The following is a 21,767-nucleotide window of genomic DNA, read 5'->3' as shown; positions in this document are numbered from 1 at the left end:
GCAATGCTCTCCACTTCAGAACTTGCAGAGCTACAGGACCAAGAAGAAGGGACTTGTGAGACTCAGGACTGGCTAAGAGTTGTGGTGAACACACTGTCCACCATCAGACATGACCCATCACCCACCACAAATACAAGTGGATGGAAGTAAGAGTGAAACTAGAATGCTGACTTTTACCAGTATCAGAGAAAAAGGTAAGCATCACTTATGCCCAGAGCTGGAATCTAAGTTCACAGCAGTTTCTACAGGACACAGCCCAGGGAATGCTGTGGTTCTGAAAGGTGTATATGGCCTCCATAATGCATCCAAGGGAGTTTAACCCACGAAGGGATTCTACACCTGTGCCCACCCCCTCATGTCTTCCCAGAAACCTGTCTTGAAGGCAAGTGCAGGCCTAAATGCTAATCCAAGGATTCAGTATGTACTTTTCTATTGGGAACTTTCATTATAGGAGTGAAATTCATGACTTTCACTCTGATGGCCAACCCTCTACAGATAAACCCAACTGGCTACATGGTGTGAGGACAGAAGAGAATCCAGGGAAACACATTCCAAGAAACAATGGAACCTACAACTGGACCTGGATGGGCAACACTCACTTCACCAATGCCCCCTATGTGTAAAGTACGAGGCTGGGTACTGGGGACATGGTGTTATAGCTTATACACACACACGTACAAAAAAATTTTACACACTCCTAGCTGAAAAAAACAAAACTCCAAACTTCAACAAGCTCATTGAAAACAAAATTTAAAAACTCCACTTCGTGCACACTTATAGTCAGTCACAAGAGAGATGTTACAGGATCACTCGGTCACAGTGTCGGTCAGACAACCTCGTCGCCACGTCCATGTTAACCATGGTCACACAGTAGGCTCCGCCCCCACTGATAGTCTCACCAGCCCAATCAGATACCAGTCACGCCATCCCAGGGCCCCGTCACACGCACTCTAGCCCTAGCTCTCTCGCTCTCACGTAAGACGCCGTCATAAACAGTAGCACCCGCAACCATGGTCGTCCGCGGCTCACGCGTACACAAGCTCCTGGGTCCACAAGCCCCATCCACGCTCTGCGAGCTTGAGGCCTCCTCACCGCCAGCCCCTCCCGCAGCTTAGCCTGGGTCACCTCAACTCACCAGGCATAACCCAATAACGACCACGACACCGGAAGGTGAACCAAAGGTCGAAGTTCATTGGCGGCTCTAGGGCCTGTGGGAAACGTAGTCCAACACCGGAAAAGTCCAGACTTTCGAGCGGAGCGTGGAGACCACCATCTGCAGAGACACCCCCCTCCCCGCCCTGAGACCCCCCCCCCCGGGAATTCCAGGGCGCAATGATCGCACGCCTTTGGTGGAGGGGTTGCAGCTGGTTGTCCTTCCAGACGCCGAAGAGCCGGGTGATGGTCCTCTGAGAGCGAGGTGAGGTCGCGGAAGGAAGGAGAGCCCAAGCCGAGGAAGTAATCGCAAACCTGGGCCGGGGGAAGGCAGAAAAGGGAACCGGAAGCCGGGTGCGGGCCGAGGAAGAAAACGGAAGAAGCCTGGCTCGGGTAGGGCTGGCTGAGAATTGGAAGCTCCGGGCCTAGGAAGGAAGAGGGAGTTGGGAACCCGGCAGAGGAGGGCCGGGGCGGGAATCGTGAATCTCTGCCGAGGGAGGCCGGGCTAAGAAGGGCTGAAGCCGTGCGGAGGGACTTCGGGCAAGAGAGAGCCCAGGCGAGAAGTTCACTCAGGCCTGTACGTGCGGGACCCCAGGTCCGTGATCGTGAACCAGAGGGTCAAGGGTTTTGTTGTTTTTGTCAGTTTTGCCCCTTGAGAAAGCCCCAACACCCACGGCACACAGCAGACGCGCAGTGAGTGTATGCACGCCCTTGGTGTGTTTAATATCATCACCGCCTGGAAGTTCCCTGGTGTCCTTTTCCTGTTAGTCTCACAGCAGAGACAGCCATGGTTCTGATACATGTCATCGTAGTTTAGTTTTGTCAGTTCTACAATTCCAGTTGTCTCCTTTAGCTCATCCTAGTATTGTAAGATTTATTAATGTTGTTTAGTTTATTCCTTTTGTTTCTGGACAGCATTCCATTGTGCAAATGTGCCACAATTAGTGTTTTCATTTTTCTCTGTATGAACATTTAGTGTATTTCCAGGTTTTATGTATTTTGATAACGCTGGCATGTTTCCATTTCTCCTGGGGAGATACCTAGTGGAAGAAAATGCTGATAATAGGTTAAGTTTCTATTTAACTTTCTAAGAAGCTGACAAACCTTGTAGGAAGATTAGTTACGATTTCTGTTTGAGACTGTATGTGACTGTGAAGTAAGTGGTTTCTGAGTTTGATTTGGTATTCTTCTATGGAATTAGGAGATGGGCTTAGTGGAGTTAGGAATATCACGTAGAGTCCATGGAATTGTGGTTTTGTGAAGTGGGTGAGATCATAGGAAACAAGGTGTCTGTACCAACTCTTAAAATGATTTTGTGTGTTCATTATAATGTGACTGTGAAAGTGGATCACTACATAAGTGTATTAATGAATGACTGTGAAACTGTGTGTGTCTAGTTAGGTGTGTTTCATTTTGGTTCTGCTTGCAGAATTATGACTGTTTCTAATCAAGTAAAATAGCAGTATAAGATTATCCAAAGGAAATGAAAACAGGATATTAAAGAGATACCTGACTCCTTCCTATCTTCACTGAAGCAATATTCACAATAGCCAAGACATGGAAACAGCCTAAGTGTCCACTGACAGATGAATGGATAAAGAAAATGTGTGTGTTTACACCCACGCACTCACTCACACACACACACACACTCATTCACACACACACACACACACACACACACACACACACTCTGGAGTATTATTCGGCCTTAAAGAAGGAAATCCTGCCATTTGTGACAACATGGAAGGACACTGAGGGCATTATGCTAAGTGAAATAAGTCAGACAGAGAAAGGCAAATACTATGTTCTCACTGTACGTGGAATCTAAAAAAACCCAAACTCACTGAAATACAGAGTAGAATAATAGTGGTTGCCTGAGGGTGGGAGAAAGGTAGAGATGTTGGTCAAAGGTTATAAGATGAATAAGTTCTGGGGATCTAATGTACAGCATGGTGACTATTATTAATAATACTCTGTATTATATACTTGGAAGTTGTTAAGTGATTAGATCTTAAATGTTATCACCACACACAAAAAAGCATAATTATATGAGGTAACTAACCTTATCGTGGTGATCTTTTCCCAATATATACATGTATCAAATCATCACATTGTACACCTTAAACTTAAGTATGTTACTTTAAAAAAAAGAATTGGAAAGTAGGAGGTAAAATCAATTTCTAGATGACTGGATTGTATACTTGGAACACCATCTGAACTAATTCTAATATGCTGAAATGACTAGGGTGCAATAAGTAGTTCACAAGAAAATACAGTTTTTACCTCTATGTACTACTTTTAACAGATTTCAGTGAGTTTTTTTTTCCCTGTTCCTGGATGAAATTATGGGTGATTTAATAACTTTTTCAGTCACTCTAAGCTAAGGAAAAGTATCTGAAATACTTCGAATCACAAGGTCAGTCTCATAGCAATTAAATTAGTCATTTTCTAATAAAAATGTTTACTGTAAAAATCAATATTTAAACTTCATTTAAAGGAAAAATTTCTTCCATCTGACTGAAACCTGCAGTGTGGAAAAGTACATAATCAGTTTCTTCTCTATTTCCCTAACCTGTATTACTGAATAGTTAATATTTAGCATAATGAATATTAATATTTAAGAGTAACTGTTTACTATGTAAGTAGGCAGATTTAATCAAGTTGTTATGGAAACTCTAAGGTAAGTGCAGTTTCACATGGTTTCTTATGCCTCCCTTCTCTCTTCCTTGTTCATTTTTCTAAAAAAGAATTGAAAAGGGCAAAGGTCCTCTCTTGCAAATCTTAAAGCCATGGCTCTGATTAGATGATGTTTCTTTTCTCCTTTCTGCAATAGTCTTTTTCCCCTAGCATATATGACCAGTTTCCCATTTTGAAACTTCCTGGAGATAGGATTCCCTTTCATGAAACTGGTCCACGTTTCCTTTTATTCTCTCCAGATAAACCTATACCTTATCCAAGATCTTCTTCTAATTTTAACTAATGTTCACTTACTAATTGCATGTTTTGCTCAGCATCTCCTTTCTCATGCCCACAAATGGAAATACATTCTCTTGAATTAAATAAGCATATATTCTTTGAATGAACCTTTCTTGTCTAGACAGTGATTTGATGTCTAAGTAGTGAGTGCTTAGGAGAGCCCATACAAGAAGAAGACTTTATTATGTCCACAGACCTTGGTTTTCTAGTGAGTAAAGATAGACGTAAAATCAATAGATTATAATATTAGTATATGGCAAGAAGGGAGGTCCCCGTGTTACACTGTGTCCTTTCTTCCATCTCCAGCTCACCCTTATGGATCATGTTTCTCCATCTCTCCCTTGTAGTCATATCCCAGGAGTGCTTCGTCCCATTTACACGTCTCCATTCTGTAACAAGCACCAAAGGCATGGAAGTAATCTATGGTTGAAAGAGCAGATAGAACAGCCTACTTCCTATACACAGTAAAGCACTGGAGAAGAGAGAGGTCAAGAGAAGCAGGTCCTTGGTGACAGGAGCCTAGGAATAGAGCAGGCCTTGAACCTCAGTAAAATTAGAAAAGCTGCACTAAGCCTTCCTTTGGTCATTAATTCAATACTACCCACTATTTTTTCTTCTCCATGCCTCCCGTACATTTTTTAAAAAGTGAGGAAATCATTCCATTTTTTTCTCTCCTCTAGGTAAGAGGCAAGAACAAAGCATAATGGAAATTTTAAAATTATTTTTTATTTTTAAAATTTATTATTTATTTTTGGCTGCGTTGGGTCTTTGTTGCTGCGCACGGGCTTTCTCTAGTTGCAGTGAGCGGGGACTACTCTTAGTTGCAGTGCACGGCCTTCTCATTGCAGTGGCCTCTCTTGTTGCAGAACACGGGCTCTAGGTGCGCAGGCTTCAGTAGTTGTGGCACATGGGCTCAGTAGTTGTGGCTCATGGGCTCTAGAGCACAGGCTCAGTAATTGTGGCGCACAGGCCTAGTTGCTCCGCGGCATGTGGGATCTTCCCGGACCAGGGATCAAACCCGTGTCCCCTGCATTGGCAGGCAGATTCTTAACCACTGCGCCACCAGGGAAGTCGCAGAAATTTTTTTAAAAGAGAGACATAGGGCTTCCCTGGTGGCGCAGTGGTTAAGAATCCGCCTGCCAATGCAGGGGACACGGGTTTGAGCACTGGACCGGGAAGATCCCACATGCCGGGGAGCAACTAGGCCTGTGCGCCACAACTACTGAAGCCCGCGTGCCTAGAGCCCATGCTCCGCAACAAGAGAAGCCACCGCAATGAGGAGCCCGCACACAGCAATGAACAGTAGCCCCCGCTCACCATAACTAGAGAAAAGCCTACACACAGCATCAAAGACCCAACGCAGCCAAAAATAAATAAAATAAATAAATTTATTTTTTTTGAAAAAGAGAGACATAACAAGTGGATGCCTGTCCCTACTCCCCCTACAAACATAGAGAAATGCCATCTAAACTATGATAAAATGTTTTAAAAATGGTCAAGTTCAAAAGAAAAGAAAAGGAAAAAGGAAAATTCTGCATCCAGAAGCAAAGAGATGAATCACAACAGTAAATGTAAAGGTAACTTTGAGCTGACACCTCATAGAGATCTTTGATCCCATATATAATGCTTAATAGTACTAACTGGGGTCTGGGGTTCTAATTTCTACACAGGAACAGGGGGAAGAGAGCTGGAACTAAGACCCTGCTTAGTCCTATAAAATATTTCTAGAAAAATACTACTCATTGGCCCAAAGAGATGAGGGAGCTTGCAATCTCTGAGACTTTTTTAGGGGATTGGGGGCAAAAAATACAAATACTGTATTACTCCACTTTTATGAAGTATCTAGAGTAGTCAGACATATAGAAACAGATAGCAGGATGGTGGTTGCCAGGGGCTGGGGAAGAGGAAATGGAGAGTTATTGTTTAATGGATACAGTTTCAGTTTTGCAAGATGAAAAGTTCTAGAGACTGGTTGCATAACAATGTGAATATACTTAACAGTATTGATCTATACAATTTAAAATGGTTAAGATGGAAAATTGTATGTTATGTGTGTTTTACCACACTTTTTAAAAATGAATAAAGGCTGAAAGAAACTAGAAAAAGACAACCCAAAAAACGAAACCCAAAATAACTAGAATAAATAAAAATAGGCAGAAATCAATGAAGTAGAAAGCAGACAATAGAGAAAATGAATAAAACCAAAAGTTGTTTATTTGGAAAGAGTTTTAAAATTTATAAATCCATATTAAGAATAGTTAATAAGGGCTTCCCTAGTGGCGCAGTGGTTGAGAGTCCGCCTGCCGATGCAGGGAACACGGGTTCGTGCCCTGGTCCGGGAAGATCCCACATGCCGCAGAGCGGCTAGGCCTGTGAGCCATGGCCGCTGAGCCTGCGTGTCCGGAGCCTGTGCTCCGCAACGGGAGAGGCCACAACAGTGAGAGGCCCGCATACTGCCAAAAAAAAAAAAAAAAAAAGAATAGTTAATAAAAGAAAAAACACAAATTACCCATGTCAGAAATGAAAATGGAGATATTACTACAGATCCCACAGATAGCAAAAAAATAAGGGAATGTTATGAACAAGTTGATGCCAATAAATTAGACAACACAGATAAAATGCTATTATTGCTTGAAAAGCACAACTTCCCAAAACTAACTCAAGAAGAAATAGAAAAACAGAATCTCTCCGTATCTATTAAAGAAATTTAATTTTTAATTAAAAAAATTCCTACATGGAGAACCTGGTTGAATTCTACTGAAATGCTTACAACTCGGCAGGAAGTAAATGTAACAGCACTGCATTAGAAATTCTTTTAACTCAGGGCACATGAGATTAAGTTGAAATAAACAACAACCTCTTCCTCCACTGAAATGAGCTGAAAAACAAAAACTATAAATCAACAAGAAGGGACTTCCCTGGTGGTCCAGTGGTTGAGAATCTGCCTTCCAATGCAGAGGACACAGGTTCAATCCCTGGTCAGGGAATTAAGATCCCACATGCCTTGGGGAAACTAAACCTGCACATGGCAACTAAGCCTGCACGCCACAACTACTGAGCCCACACACCACAACTACAGAGCCTGCGTGCCTCAACTACAGAGCCCACATGCTCTGGATCCCACGTGCCACAACTAGAGAGCCCACGCGCTGCAACTACTGAGCCTGCGTGCTCTGGAGCCCGCACACCACAACGAAGAGCCCGTCCAGCACAACAAAAGATCCCGTGTGCTGCAACTAAGACCCGACACAGCCAAAATAAATAATTCAATAAAAAGGAAGGAAATTTTTAAAATCAAAAAATTTTTAAAAATAAATCAACAAGGAAAAAGCCATCACAGGAGAGTCAGCAGGTAAAGAAATAAAGTTGGTGGTGGGTAGGGGAATTGGGTGAAGATGGTCAAAAGGCACAAACAAGTAAGTACTAGAGATATACAACAATATGACTATAGTTAACAATGCTGAATAGCATATATGGAAGTTGCTAATCCTAAAAGTTCTCATCAGAAGGAAAAAAATTATTTTGTAACTATGTAAGGTGACAGGTATTAACTAAACTTATTGTGGTGATCATTTCACAATATATACATGTGTCAGGTGATCATGCTGTGCACCTTAAGATTATATGATGTTATATGTCAATTACGTCAGTAAAACTGGGCGGGGGGGGGAGAAAGTTGGTACCTACAAGAACTGCATATAATATGACAACATAAAAGAATATATGAAATAAGTGTTTAAAATGGAAAAGTCAACAAAAGCACAATACATAAAAAGAATCTGCAGATATTAAAAGAATAAAGAGAATTTCCAGAAATAAAAATCAAAGTAAAAACAACAAAAACCTGAGAACTTAAAGAATTAACACTACTGAAAAGTAAATTATTAGACTTAAACATATATCTGAGGGAATCACCTAGAAGGCAGCACAGAGATGAAATGTGAAATATAGAAGGGAAACTATAAGAGATATAGAAGGAAATGAAAAGGTTCAATACACATCTGATGTCATAAAAGGAGGGAAAGAGAGAAAGGAGGGGAGGCATCAGAAAAGAAAATGGTTTAGAACTTTTCATAATTTAAGTCATGATTTCACGATCAGGAATCAAAATAAGTTGTAAGTGGGATAATGAAAGTTTATCTAATACCTAGACACATCCTGATACTGCAAAATAACAAGTCTTCTGAAGGAAAGAAAAAGAAAGAAAACATGTTACCTAAAAGGAATTATGATTAGGCACATGAGATGTCAGAAGACAATCGAATAATACCTTCAAAATGATAAAGGAAAAATAGCAGTCAAGAATGGGGCAAAATAAAGACATTTTAAGGCAAAGAATGGGAATTCTTTCATAGACTCACTGGAGGACTTCTAGAACATACACATTAGCAAGAAGTAAATTGATCCCAGAAAGACAGAATGAGATAAAATTGGTTGGGAAGTCTAAGTAAGTGTATACTAAGTAATAATGATTAATTAATGGCATTTCAAAACAAAAGATTAAAAAGCACTAATTAACAATAGAAAGAATAGACTTAAAGCATTCTAAAATCTTCGAGGTGTCCTCTCCCAGTGAAATCATGGACGATGCTAACTTTTTTCAGCAACGGTGTGTGACTAAGCATGGAGTACTGCCAATCAGGGAAGCTCACCTAAGCCTTGGTGTCCAGAGTTTCTACTGGGGCTCAGTCATATAGACATGGGTGACTGCCTGCATGGCTGACCTTAGTTTCCAGCCCCCTCCAGAGTTTGCGCTAATACTGCGTGACTCAAAACTCCAACATAAATCACATTATTAGACTGTTCGGTTTTTATCCTCAGGTAAACAAAGACACTATCAAGCAGGACATTCCAAGGGTTTAGTGATCACCTCCCAGGAGCCAAAGGCAAGACCTCTCTTTGTGTAAGGTTAATTCTTTACTACATAAGAATAAACACAGAAAATATTACAATAAATAAACTAATAGTATATGTTAGGAAAACTCAGAAACAAATTCAAGAATAAATTACAAATGAAAGTTTACCAGAAGTGAAGACAAACAAGCAATAAAGAAAAACAATAAAACCACAGATTATATGTAAGACAAATAAAATTTTAAAAAATACAAATTTTCGAAGTAAAGAATATATAAGCAGCCAGGGGCTCAATAGTCTACCATAAGAGTTTTCAGTTCTGGGATAAGGAGATTGATTCACTTGGTGTTTATGCCTTCCACAAGAGTGATGGGTCTTAGTATCAGGGCTTGCTTGCCCACAGCCTCTATGAGATTTTTTTCCCCCAAAAAAAAATTCAAAATAAAGGTATAAAAAGAGAAAGAGTTCATATATCTTCTGTCAGAGTGGGGGAAAATGGAGTCCATGGAGGAGCTCAATCTTCTTGACCACAACTGGGGAGAGAATCAGGATCTAGGCCCATGGGTTGACATGTACAGAGAAACTCAGGCAGTTTGTGGTCTGCATGGTTGACAGCCTGGATACATACAGAGTAACTGGGTAATAACTAAATATACTGAGGATATCTGGAACCATGATTCTCATAGAGAAGATAGGTACAAACATGTAAAGGAAGAGGTCTGAAATAAACGTTGTTAAATTGGATTGAAATTACAGGTGTCAGTGTCCACTACACAATTTTAAAAAGTGTTTAAATCTTAACAAGGCAGAATTCTATATTCAGAGAAAATATATTCAAGAATGAACGAAAAATAAAGATACGTTTAGATAAGAGAAAACTAACAATTTGTTACCAACAGACCTGCATTACAAGAAATGCTAAAAGGAAGCTCGTCAGGCTAAAACACAATGCTACCAGTGGGGAAATGGGATCTTCAGGAACAAAGGAAGAGAGCATAAATGGTAACTCTCTGGATAAATGTAATAACTCTTTTATTTTAACTTCTTTAAACTACATATAAGTATTCAAGGTAAAAATTATAGTGTGTTGTGTTTATATAGATACAGTTTGTATAGCTAGTAGAGTGACTATACTGTTTTCAGATAAACTACACCAGTGATAAAGAGGGACATTTCATGATAGAAGAGTCCATACATTAGGAAGAATTATTATTTGTGTACACACCTAAAAACACAACATCAAACAACACTGCACTTGCATGACCCTAAGAATGAGTGTCTCCTTAAATTTTGCACCCCAGGTGCTTTACTCAATTCAGCATTACTCTAGTCCTGGCCCTGATTTTAATATCTCTCAGCAATTGAAAAAAATACAAGACAAAAAAAATCGTGAAGACGTAAATGATATGAACTATCAACCAACTTGTACAAATTAATATTTGTACAATAATTCACCAGCATCCATTGAATACATATTCCTTTCAACTGCACACAGCATATTCACCAATGTAGACTATTGAGCCATACAAAAATTGTCAATGAATTTCAAAGGATAAGAATCATACATAGTGTATTCTCTGATCAAATGGGACTAGATTGAAAATCAATAACAATGAAGTAGCTAGAAAACACACAAATGTTTGGAAATTAAGCAACACACTTCTATATAATCCATGGGTTAAAGAGGAAATCAAAATGGAAATAAGAAAATATTTTGAACTGACTGATAAAAATACAATATGTAAAAATTTGTGGAATGGAGTTAAAGTAGGGAATTTCTGCCTTTAAATGTTATATTAGAAGAGAAGAAGGGTGTAAAATCAGTAACCAGAGGTTCCACTTTAAGAAGCTAGAAAAAGAAAGGCAAAGTAAACCCTCAGTACCTAGAAGGAAAAAGAGAAGAAATAAACTAAATAGAAAATAGACATACAATTAGCCAAACCAAAAGTGATTTCTTTGGAAAGAGCAACAAAATTGATTAAACCTTACCTAGAATTGTTAAAAATAAAAAACTGCAAAGACAAGTCACCAATATCAGGAATGAAAAAGAACTTATCACTAAGGAACATATAAATAGTAGAAGTCTAACCAGGGAATTATGAACCACTTCACTGCAACAAATTTGACAACTCAGATGAAATGGACAAAATTACTGAAAAATATAACAGTATAAGACACATACAAGATGAAATAGAATATCTGAATAGCCCAATACCTATTAAAGAAAATGAATTTGTTATCATAAACAAAGAAAACTCCAGGCCTAGCTAATTTTACTAGAGGATGCTACCAGACATTCAAGAAATAATACCAATCTCATACAAACTTTTCTAGAAGAGAGGAGGAAATAGTTCACATCTTATTTTATGAGGCCAGTACTACACTAGTACCAAAATTTGAGAGAAAATGACATACTAAAGCTTTGTGCAAAATTTCTTAAGAAAGTGTTAGCAAATTGGGTAGGAAAAACACATTCCTCCTGTGTTTCTCCTTTAGTCTTACACTGCTATCCCACTTCTGGTCACCAAAAGTATGGATTTTTTTTAACATCAGCTGGGTGTCCTAAAATTTAACTCAATTCTGATGCCATCTACCTAGAGATAGCATCAGATCCCACAGGTTAAGGGCACAGTCCCAAAACACTGTCTTCCCTACTCCCCCACCCCATTTCAGATCAAAAGCCCCAGGTTTTCACCTGTACTTTTGACCAACTGGCTATAAATCGGGGTTCTTCATTGGGTATGAGCATTTCCTAGAACTCACAGAACTCAGAAACACTTATGTCTGCCAGTTTGTTATATAACAAAATATATCATAAAGGATACAGATGAACAGCCAGATGAGGGGGTACACAGAAGGAGGTCTGGAAGGGTCCCAAGCCAAGGAGCTTTTTTCCCTGTGTTGGGCCACACCACCCTCCTGGTATGTGACTGTGTTCACTGACCTGGAAACTCTCAGAATCCCATACTTTGGGGGTCTTTATGGAGGCTTTATCATGTAGGCATAATCAATCATTAGCTTAATCTCCAGCTCCTCTCCCCTACCCATGATGGGTGGGGCTGAAAATTCCAAGCTTCTAATCATGGCTTGATATTTCTGGTGACCAGCTACCATCCAGGGGCCCACCAAGAGTTACCTTCTCAGAACAAAAGACACTCTCCTATTTCCTAGGAAATTCCAAGGGATTTAGGAACTTTGTCAGGAACCAGAGTCAAAGACCAAATATTAGAACAAAAGATGCTCCTAGTACTCTTATGACTTAGGCAAATACAAGGGTTTTAGGAGTTCTATACTAGGAACTGGGGGCAGAGATCAACATATATTTTTCTATTATTTCACACAAATTTAATATGGAAATATATATAAGGAAATACAACTTGACCCACATATACAAGATTGAGTTAACAATCAAAAATCAATTTAGGGGCTTCCCTGGTGGCGCAGTGGTTGCGCGTCCGCCTGCCGATGCAGGGGAACCGGGTTCGCGCCCCGGTCTGGGAGGATCCCACGTGCCGCGGAGCGGCTGGGCCCGTGACCCATGGCCGCTGAGCCTGCGCGTCCGGAGCCTGTGCTCCGCAACGGGAGAGGCCACAGCAGAGGGAGGCCCGCATACCACAAAAAAAAAAAAAAATCAATTTAATTCATCATATTAGTTGAATAAAGGAGTAAAGACATTGCTTCAGTAGATTCAGAAAAAGTATCTTACAAAATATAATATCCCTTCATGATAAAAACTCGCAGCAAGCTAGGAGTAGAGAACTTGCCAAATTTGATAGAGCATCTATACAAAACCTCTACCTATGTGCAATGATGAAATATTAAACATTATCCTCCTATGACCAAAAAATGGCAACAATGTCTACTTTCACTACTTCTATTCAACACTGTGTTGGAAGTCCTAGCAATTACATTAAGGCAATAAAAATGAATGAAGATATAAACACTGGCAAAGAAGAAGAAAACCCTATTTGTAGATGGCAATTGTTTGTTTACAAAATCCTAAAGAATCTGTAAAGCAAGAACTAGCACTTATAAGTAAATTAGAAAAGTTGCTGGATACAAAGTTATTATATAATAATTAACTAATTTTATATAGTAACAGCAAACAATTGAAAAGTGAAAAAAATTTTTTAAAAGGCCTAACAGGGGCTTCCCTGGTGGCGCAGTGGTTGCGCGTCCGCCTGCCGATGCAGGGGAACCGGGTTGGCGCCCCGGTATGGGAGGATCCCACGTGCCGCGGAGCGGCTGGGCCCGTGAGCCATGGCCGCTGAGCCTGCGCGTCCGGAGCCTGTGCCCCGCAACGGGAGAGGCCACAACAGAGGAAGGCCCGCATACCACACACACAAAAAAAAACTGTGAGCAGACTGGCAAAATGACAGGTAAAAGCACTAAAACCAGTGTGACTAAAATAAATACACCTACCAAGACTTGTATCTTCTTTTACTGTATTTCATAAACATAGTGAGACACTTTCCATGTTAAGATTCACCTGTGAATGCTGCTCAATATTCTGTAATAACCTAAATGGGAAAATAATTTGAAAAAGAATAGATACATGTATATGTATAACTGAATCACTTTGCTGTACACCTGAAACTAACACAACATTGTTAATCAACTATGCTCCAATATAAAATAAAAATTAAAAGAAAAACCTTCAGTCCTAAAAAAAAAAGAATGATCCGCCTGTGAATGTGCACAATTCAGGTAAGTGACACTTTCAATGTTTGGTTCATAGTAGAGGCTTAATAAATGTGGCTTTATCATTGCCTTTCTCTACTGAACGACCAGTTAATGTACCATATTGGATACAATCCTTGAAAAATTGGTAAGAAATGCCATTATAATAATTAAACTGATTTATAATTTAGCAATTTGAGTAATTTTGTTCATAAACATGAATACTGCATAGCATTACACTTTGTATTTTTCATACTAGAATCTCTTTTTGTATCCATATAATATTAATCACTTGAATGTAATGTGATTAACCTTATATTTACATGATACAGGAAATTATTTTGGGACAAACTCCTCTTAAAGTTCACTTCCAGGTGTAAATTACTGGTTCTAGGTCAGTGATTCAAACCCTGTTTGGTTCCTGTACACCTTTGACAGTCTCCAAATTATAGACTTTTTCCCCAAGAAAAATATACATTAATAAATATACAATAATTTGGTATACAATTCCAGGGCAAATCATTTAAGGTGAAGGATACCTGTTATAGACCATCTAAGCATATACCTTGTTTTCTTAAAAATGCCCATTACAATTAACTTTATATTTTCATTGCTCCTCATTCATGAATGTGGGATAACTTAGGATATCCACATAATAACAAAAGGGTTCTTTTTAATTTTAATATTTTTAACTTATTTATTTATTTTGGCTGTGCGGGGTCTTAATTGTGGCACACAGACTTCTTACTTGCAGCATGTGAACTCTTTAGTTGCGGCATGGAGGATCTAGTTCCCCGACCAGGGATTGAACCTAGGTCCACTGCATTGGGAGCACAGAGTCTTACCCACTGTACCACCAGGGAAGTCCCAATAACAGGTTTTTAGGGTTTTTTTTCCTTTTTTTTCTATAAATTTATGCACTTATGTATTTCTTTATTTTATTTTTGGCTGCATTGGGTCTTTGTTGCTGTGCACGGGCTTTTCTCTAGTTGTGATGAGCGGGGGCTACTCTTCGTTGCGGTGCACAGGCTTCTCATTGCGGTGGCTTCTCCTGTTGCGGAGCATGGGCTCTAGGTGCACGGGCTTCAGGAGTTGTGGCTCGTGGGCTCTAGAATGCAGGCTCAGTAGTTGTGGCGCATCGGGCTTAGCTGCTCCGTGGCATGTGGGATCTTCCCAGACCAGGGCTCGAACCCGTGTCCCCTGCATTGGCAGGCGGATTCTTAACCACTGCGCCACCAGGGAAGTCCCCGAATAACAGGTTTTAATTTAAGCACTTATTATTGCCAGCCACTGTTCTAGTGCTATTAATATTAACTCTCCTAATCCTCATAAAAACTCTTTGAAATTGGTACTATTATTTGTGTTTTACAAACAATAAACTCTGGAACAGGAAGACACTGAATATATTGCCCAAATTCACCAATACTTACAAGACCAAGATTTTAATCCAGATACTCTAGATTAGGGGTCAGTTAATTTTTCTGTAAAGGACCAGATAGTAAATATGTTGGGCTTTGTGGGCAAAAGAGAAAATCAAGGATATTATGCAGGTGCTAATATAACAAGAGAGAAAACAAATTTCCATATAAGTTTTTGACAAAATTCAAAACTTTATTTATGAACACTGAAATTTGAATTTCATATAATTTTCACATCATGAAATATTGTTTTCCTTTTGATATGCTGTCAATTATAGAAAAATGTTAAAACCAGTCTTAGTTCACAGGCCATAAAAAAAATTGGCTACAAGCTGGTTGGCCTGCAGGGTCATGGTTTGGTGACCTCTGCTCAAGACTCAGAGACCATTATACATTGCTGACTCAGTCTACACAATTATGTGACTTGAAAAAAACTGATGCTGCCAAATCTTATTCAATAACTGGTTGGTACCACATAAATCTAATTCCTTGGAAAAAAATTTCTGCCCTTCTTGAAAGAGATGTCTCTGTACATACCCCTAATAATATTCTTAAAGGTCTCCAAAACAGAAGACCGTTTTTACTGAAGACTGTTACTGAAATCAATCAAACCTTCTCCTACCTTGCCATTTTCCCATTCATCTCTTGGAAGAAAATCTAAAGTATCTAATGTGTAATTCTACCTAAGCATTAACAAATCACCATGTAAAGGAGGACTGTTTCTGTGTCATGGGACTGCTTAGACAAAAACAGCACAAGGGGAAAGTGTTGCCAAGTGGTTATATAAAAATTAACTGTAGGAAGGGCATTTGATAAGGAACTGGGAAAGAAGGGGATCCATCCTCATGGTACTATCATTAACTGGGAATAGAAGTCTTGGCCAGGTAAATGGATTAGTCACTATTTGGCAGGGCATTTAAGATGAAGTTATTCTATCCCCTGAGAAACAAAAATTCATTCCATGAAACAAAAACCTCAAAATGATTTCTAGGAAAGGGGAACCCTCTTGCACTGTTGGTGGGAATGTAAATTGATACAGCCACTATGGAGAACAGTATGGAGGTTCCTTAAAAAACTAAAAATAGAACTATCATATGACCCAGCAATCCCACTACTGGGCATATACCCAGAGAAAACCATAATTCAAAAAGAGTCAGGTACCACAGTGTTCATTGCAGCACTATTTACAATAGCCAGGAAATGGAAGCAACCTAAGTGTCCATCAACAGATGAATGGATAAAGAAGATGTAGCACATATATACAATGGAATATTACTCAGCCATAAAAAAGAAACAAAATTGAGTTATTTGTAGTGAGGTGGATGGACCTAGAGTCTGTCATACATTGTGAAGTAAGTCAGAAAGAGAAAAACAAATACTGTATGCTAACACATATATATATGAAATCTTAAAAATAAAAAATAAAAAAATGGTTCTGATGAACCCAGGGGCAGGACAGGAATAGATGCAGATGTAGAGAATGGACTTGAGGACATGGGGAGGGGGAAGGGTAAGCTGGGACGAAGTGAGAGAGGAGCATTGACATGACACTACCAAATGTAAAATAGGTAGCTAGTGGGAAGCAGCCGCATAGCACAGGGAGATCAGCTTGGTGCTTTGTGACCACCTAGAGGGGTGGGATAGGGAGGGTGGGAGGGAGATGGAAGAGGGAGGGGATATGGGGATATATGTATACATATAGCTGATTCACTTTGTTATACAGTAGAAACTAACACAACATTGTAAAGCAACTATACTCCAATAAAGATGTTAAAAAAAAATGACCTCTAGCTTGGCTTTGAGATGTGCAGCTGCAACACTTTTCTCCTTTCATGGCCCTTCTTTTGGGATACAGCAAAACTTGGAAGGAAAAGGGGATCATGACATACTAGGCCTTTCATACCAAGACAGGCTAAATAAGAACACATTCTTCATCACTAGCAAGCCTCCATCATCCATGTTAAATATACCCAATGGAAGTAAGAGAAAGACTGGAATACTCTTCATCCTTCCCTGTATCATAAAAAAAAGTCAGGTTGACTGAAGCCTAGGAGCAGAATCTGTTTCTGTGTTCACAGCAGTTTCCTGTCAACAAAGCTATGAAAATGCTGTAGATCTGCAATATGCAGCTTGCCCCCACAAAGCTTCCAAGAGGAATCTTTGGAGGAAGGACTCCTACTCTTGGTGCCTTAATATCATGTCTTCCCAGGACCCTGCCTCGAGGGCAATTCCAGCTCTAAAATCCCCGTAATAAACACAGAGCTTTGAGTTTTTTTAGTTGGAACCTTCATTCTAGGTCTCAAATATTCAACTTCCCTTTGAATATTTGAGACCTAGAATGCTAGCCACTTTTGTGCAGCTAGCATTTCTGCGCAGTGTGGCTATAACAGGTGAAAACACAGAGGCAGTGAAAGAAAGCCCAGTGCAACAAATTCCAAGAAACCATGGAATTGACAATTAGCTCCCAAACAGGTTACACTTAATGTACTGCATGCCTGTGTATTAAGCACTAGGCTAGACAATAGATACAGGGTGCAATGATGAAGGCGACAGGGGCCATGCTTTAGAACTGGGGACCTCTGTGGTTAACAAGGGGCTCGCTCGCAGTCTTTGACAGGCACAGGCTGAGTCACACAGGGGTCTTGTCCACTGATTCCTCAATGCTAGAACTGCAAAAATGAAACCACCCTCCTAAAGGTAAAAAAAGTCACACTAGGCCAGTTTTGATCTGTCTCTAGTCAGTCACAGTAGTGCTGTCACAGGATCACTTGGTCACAGTGTAACACCTCACAGTCGCCGCGGACCACGGTCATTAATAAGGCCCCGCCCCCTCTCAGTCCTAGGAAGCTGATCTGGGCCAGTCAGAGCCTCCCCACCACGCACACACCCCGACCCCAAACTCACACACACGCTCTCGCTTGCTCGCGCTCGCTCTTTCTGATACAGACACTCATATGTGTGTATCTTACACTGATGCAGTCACACAATCATACATGCCCACCCACAATCACCTTCCTCAGCAGCTGACTCACAAAGGCCCGAGGCTCCTGCCTCCACCTGCCGCATCCGTGCCTGGGAAACTCCGGGACTCCTGCAGTAAGCTCCTCCCTCACCCAGACCCGGGTCACCTCAACTCACCGCACGGAAAACGATGACCACAAGGCTAGCGGAAAAAGAACCAGAGGCCGAAGTTCATCAGTCCCCCCAAGGCCTGTGAGAAACGGAGTCCAACCTGGAAAAGCGCAGACGCCGACACTAACACACCCGAGCGTCCGCAGCCGGGACCTTGCGGTTCCTAACCCGCCGCCCCGCAGACTCCTGGGAGCGCCAGCCCGCGCGGGAGTGCGCAGGCGCAGACGGCTGAGCCTTGGAGGGGGTGAGATTGGTAGGTCCTAGGGCCTCTGAGGAGGAGGCGGGAATTGGGAGCTCCGGTCCCGGAGGGCAGACTAGGGAAGCGGGACCTGGTGGGCAGTCTGGGGAGGAAACCGGGAGCCCAAACCGGGTCTGGTAATTATGAGGAGGGAACCGGAACCGGGCCGTGGTAACCAGACACTCAGATCTGTGCTACCGGGGCCTCGGGCGTGGTCCGTGGGCGTGACCCTGAAGGTGACAATCGAGTGTGACCTGGAGCGAGTTTTGCGAGGAGAGATTTTGTCTGTTTTGACCCCGAGGAATCTCCATCGCAGGGAGCAGGGCCTCACACAGAGGATGCCCTGTGTGTGTGTGTGTGTGTGTGTGTGTGTGTGTGTGTGTGTGTGTGTACCAAATGGAAGCGGCCTCCTGTGTCCAACCTGCTGCGTTTGGGATGCGTGCTGCTCCGTGGGATGTTACGGCTGACTGTGTGTGAAGGACTCCTCTGCATATGTCTCTCTTCGGGTTAGGTGTGAGTCGTGTTTGAGACCGCAGGTGACTATGGAGAAGCGAAATGATTTGTGATGTGATTTTGTGACCTTGCCTGGAATTAGTAATGTGCTGTCTGAAATTGTGAATGACATGGGGGTGCTGTGAGACGGTGCTTTTCTGAAGTACGTGATCGAATGTAACTTTGCATGTGTTTGTAACCTACTGTTACTATTTGTGATTGAGAGACTCTGTATGACCACTAGTTAGGTACGTAAGATTTGATTATCTGAATAGTGGTCATTAAGTCTGCCTGCAAAATTGTAACTCAGTAGCAATTTAGCAAATAAAATAGAGGTATGAGTATTGGAAAGGAAGAGGTAAGATTTCATAATTCCCAGATGGTAAGGTTCATTACAGGGAAGTATTATATGAACTAAAACCAATGTGTTAAAATGATTAGTATGGGTAGCATTCAGGAAAAAACAATTTTTACCCATAACTAGCACTTTCAACACTGATATATTAGTAAGTTTTCCTGCTTCTGGATGAAATCTATGGCAGGGTCAATAGCTTCTTCAGGCATTCCATGATATAAAAGTATTAGGTATACTTTTTTTTTTTTTTTTTTTTTTGCGGTACGCGGGCCTCTCATTGTTGTGGCCTCTCCCGTTGCGGGGCACAGGCTCCGGACGCGCAGGCTCAGCGGCCATGGCTCACGGGCCTAGCTGCTCCGCGGCATGTGAGATCTTCCCGGATCGGGGCACGAACCCGTGTCCCCTGCATCGGCAAGCGGACTCTCAACCACTGCGCCACCAGGGAAGCCCATTAGGTATACTTTTAATCATAAGACCAGTCTCATTTTAGTAATTAAAATATTATTTTGCTATTTAAAATATTCACTGTAGCAGTCAATACTTCAGACTTCATTTAGCAAACTATTCTTCTCTCTGCCTGAAAGCCTACAGTGTGGAAAGATCAATTTCTTTTCTATTTCCATACCTGTAATACTAAAAAGAGTTGTTCAGTAGGTAATACTTAAATAACTATTAATAAATTAATAATGAATAATGGTTAATTTCCAATAATTATGCTAATTAGCAGTACGCACAGGTGAATCAATAAAGAGATAAAGTAGAGAAATTAAATAGAAAGTCCAAATATTCTCAAGTATATAGGGATATGTAATAATGATAGAGATGGCATTTCATATCAACTGAGAACATAGTATTGCTAAACAATAAAACATACAGGGAAAAAAATCTTCACAAGGCATAAACACTTTGTTACATGAACAGCTAGGAAAAATTACTTTCAACTTAAAATAGATAAAGGTTTAATTTATTAAATTGAAAAAGAAGTTAATGTCAACCAATTAGAAAATAAACACCTATGAGAAAAACAGATGTACTATAAGATGTCATCACAGAAAAGAAATAAAAACTTATTCTCATAATAAGAAATGTGTAAATTAGAATATATATATATATATATATATCTGGTAGGCAGAGATTAAAGTTATTTTCAACTGCATTCATTAGGGTGTGGGGAGGTATTCTCATGCACTGCTGGAGACAGTGTAAATTGGTAGGAAATCCATGAAGAACGATTTGGAAATATATGATAAATCTGTCTTCCATGGCAGATGGAAGGTAGAGCTGCAGAGGGAAACACACAATGTTCCCTCTCTCCAAGCTACAACAGATTCCCCAGAATCTATTCTACCTCACCAGAAGATTAGGTTTCTGGCATTGATAAGGCAACAGGATTTGTCCATTTCCCTAGTAATCTCTGTCCTGGATTTGTGTGGGGTACACAGAGTGGGCAAGTGCTGAAACTGAAAATAGATGTAGATTTAACTGAATTATTCTGGGTGATCTAAGTCAAATATGGTTTCACATGGCTCCTTGTATCTTCCCATCTCTGCCTTCTCAGGACTCTTCCCTTTTCCAAAAGAAGAGCTCATAAGAGAAGTTTCATCTCTTGCAAATATCAAAGCCATGCCTCAGGTGAGATGATGTTTCCTCTCTTTCTGAAATAACTTGTTTTTAGGTTATATGAACATTTGCTTCCCTATCCTTAAATTTTCTGGATATTGGGATTTCCTTCCATCATACTGGTATCCAGTAGGGCAAACAAGTGGCCCAGGTACAAAATTTAAGAAGGACCCTCGGGGCTGTCCAGCTCTAACTTTTGTACCCTACATGTCTTACCTGCCTCACCCTAGTTGCAGTCCTGTTCCCAGTTTCTCTCATTCCAACCGGCTAAACTTAAGTCTTCCCCAAATGCACCTTCTAGTTGTAGCCAATGTTTGCATATTGATTGGGTGTATCATTCATCATCTCCTTTCTTAGTCCTCTCATAAAAGTACTGCTGGAACAGAAATGTATTATCTTCATTTAAATGGGAATATATTACTTGAATGAATCTATCTTGTCTAGACACTGATTTGAGATCTAAATTTGTGAGGAGTCAGGGAGCAGACATGCAAAAACCTTGATCATCTCCACTGACCTAGGTTTAGTGGGAGGTAGAATTGGTAGAGCACATTATTATTTTGGATTAGATTTCTTGTTTTGTGAGGTTTTTAGGATAGAGATTTGCTTGCAAGCTTGTACAGAAAACTGAAATTTTACATTGCTCTCTGATCTTTCTATTTTATCCATGTCTGCCAGCAATTCCTACAAACTGTGGCCCACCAGTGAAAACCTTTCCAGTGTTTCAGTGCTGTTATAGATTTATTTCTAATCTTTTTTTTTTTTTTTTTTTTTTTTTGCGGTACGGCGGGCCTCTCCTGTTGTGGCCTCTCCCGTTGCGGAGCACAGGCTCCAGATGCGCAGGCTCAGC

General features: G+C 40.6%; 2 protein-coding genes across 6 annotated transcripts in view; one reads left to right on the top strand and one right to left on the bottom strand.

The window, feature by feature from the left end:
* LOC102977105 (zinc finger protein 529) overlaps positions 1–21,767 on the bottom strand; it is a 134,531-nt gene that overhangs the window by 51,797 nt on the left and 60,967 nt on the right. The window contains 2 exon segments of the mRNA XM_055079120.1: positions 13,405–13,502; positions 18,219–18,312. Coding sequence (XP_054935095.1) covers positions 13,405–13,442 — 38 coding nt within the window. The 5' untranslated portion in view covers positions 13,443–13,502; positions 18,219–18,312.
* The window catches only part of ZNF382 (zinc finger protein 382), a 43,918-nt gene continuing 23,484 nt past the window's right edge, over positions 1,334–21,767 (top strand). The window contains exons 1-2 of one of the 5 annotated variants that reach the window (XM_007115275.4): positions 1,334–1,729; positions 20,856–20,929. Coding sequence is in view for 3 of the 5 variants with exons in the window: in XM_055079104.1 (XP_054935079.1) it covers positions 19,632–19,752; positions 20,856–20,929 (195 nt within the window). In the remaining 2 variants the exon portion in view is untranslated. Of the gene's footprint in view, positions 1,730–18,432; positions 18,466–19,539; positions 19,753–20,855; positions 20,930–21,767 lie in introns of those variants that run through there. The other 4 variants (XM_007115274.4, XM_024132500.3, XM_055079104.1 and 1 more) reach the window with 4 other exon arrangements.

The sequence above is a fragment of the Physeter macrocephalus genome, chromosome 17, assembly GCF_002837175.3.
Source record: "Physeter macrocephalus isolate SW-GA chromosome 17, ASM283717v5, whole genome shotgun sequence".
Classification (NCBI taxonomy): domain Eukaryota; kingdom Metazoa; phylum Chordata; class Mammalia; order Artiodactyla; family Physeteridae; genus Physeter; species Physeter macrocephalus.
The sequence above is the reverse complement of the archived record's forward strand: the minus strand, read 5'-3'. Positions and strand labels throughout refer to the sequence as shown.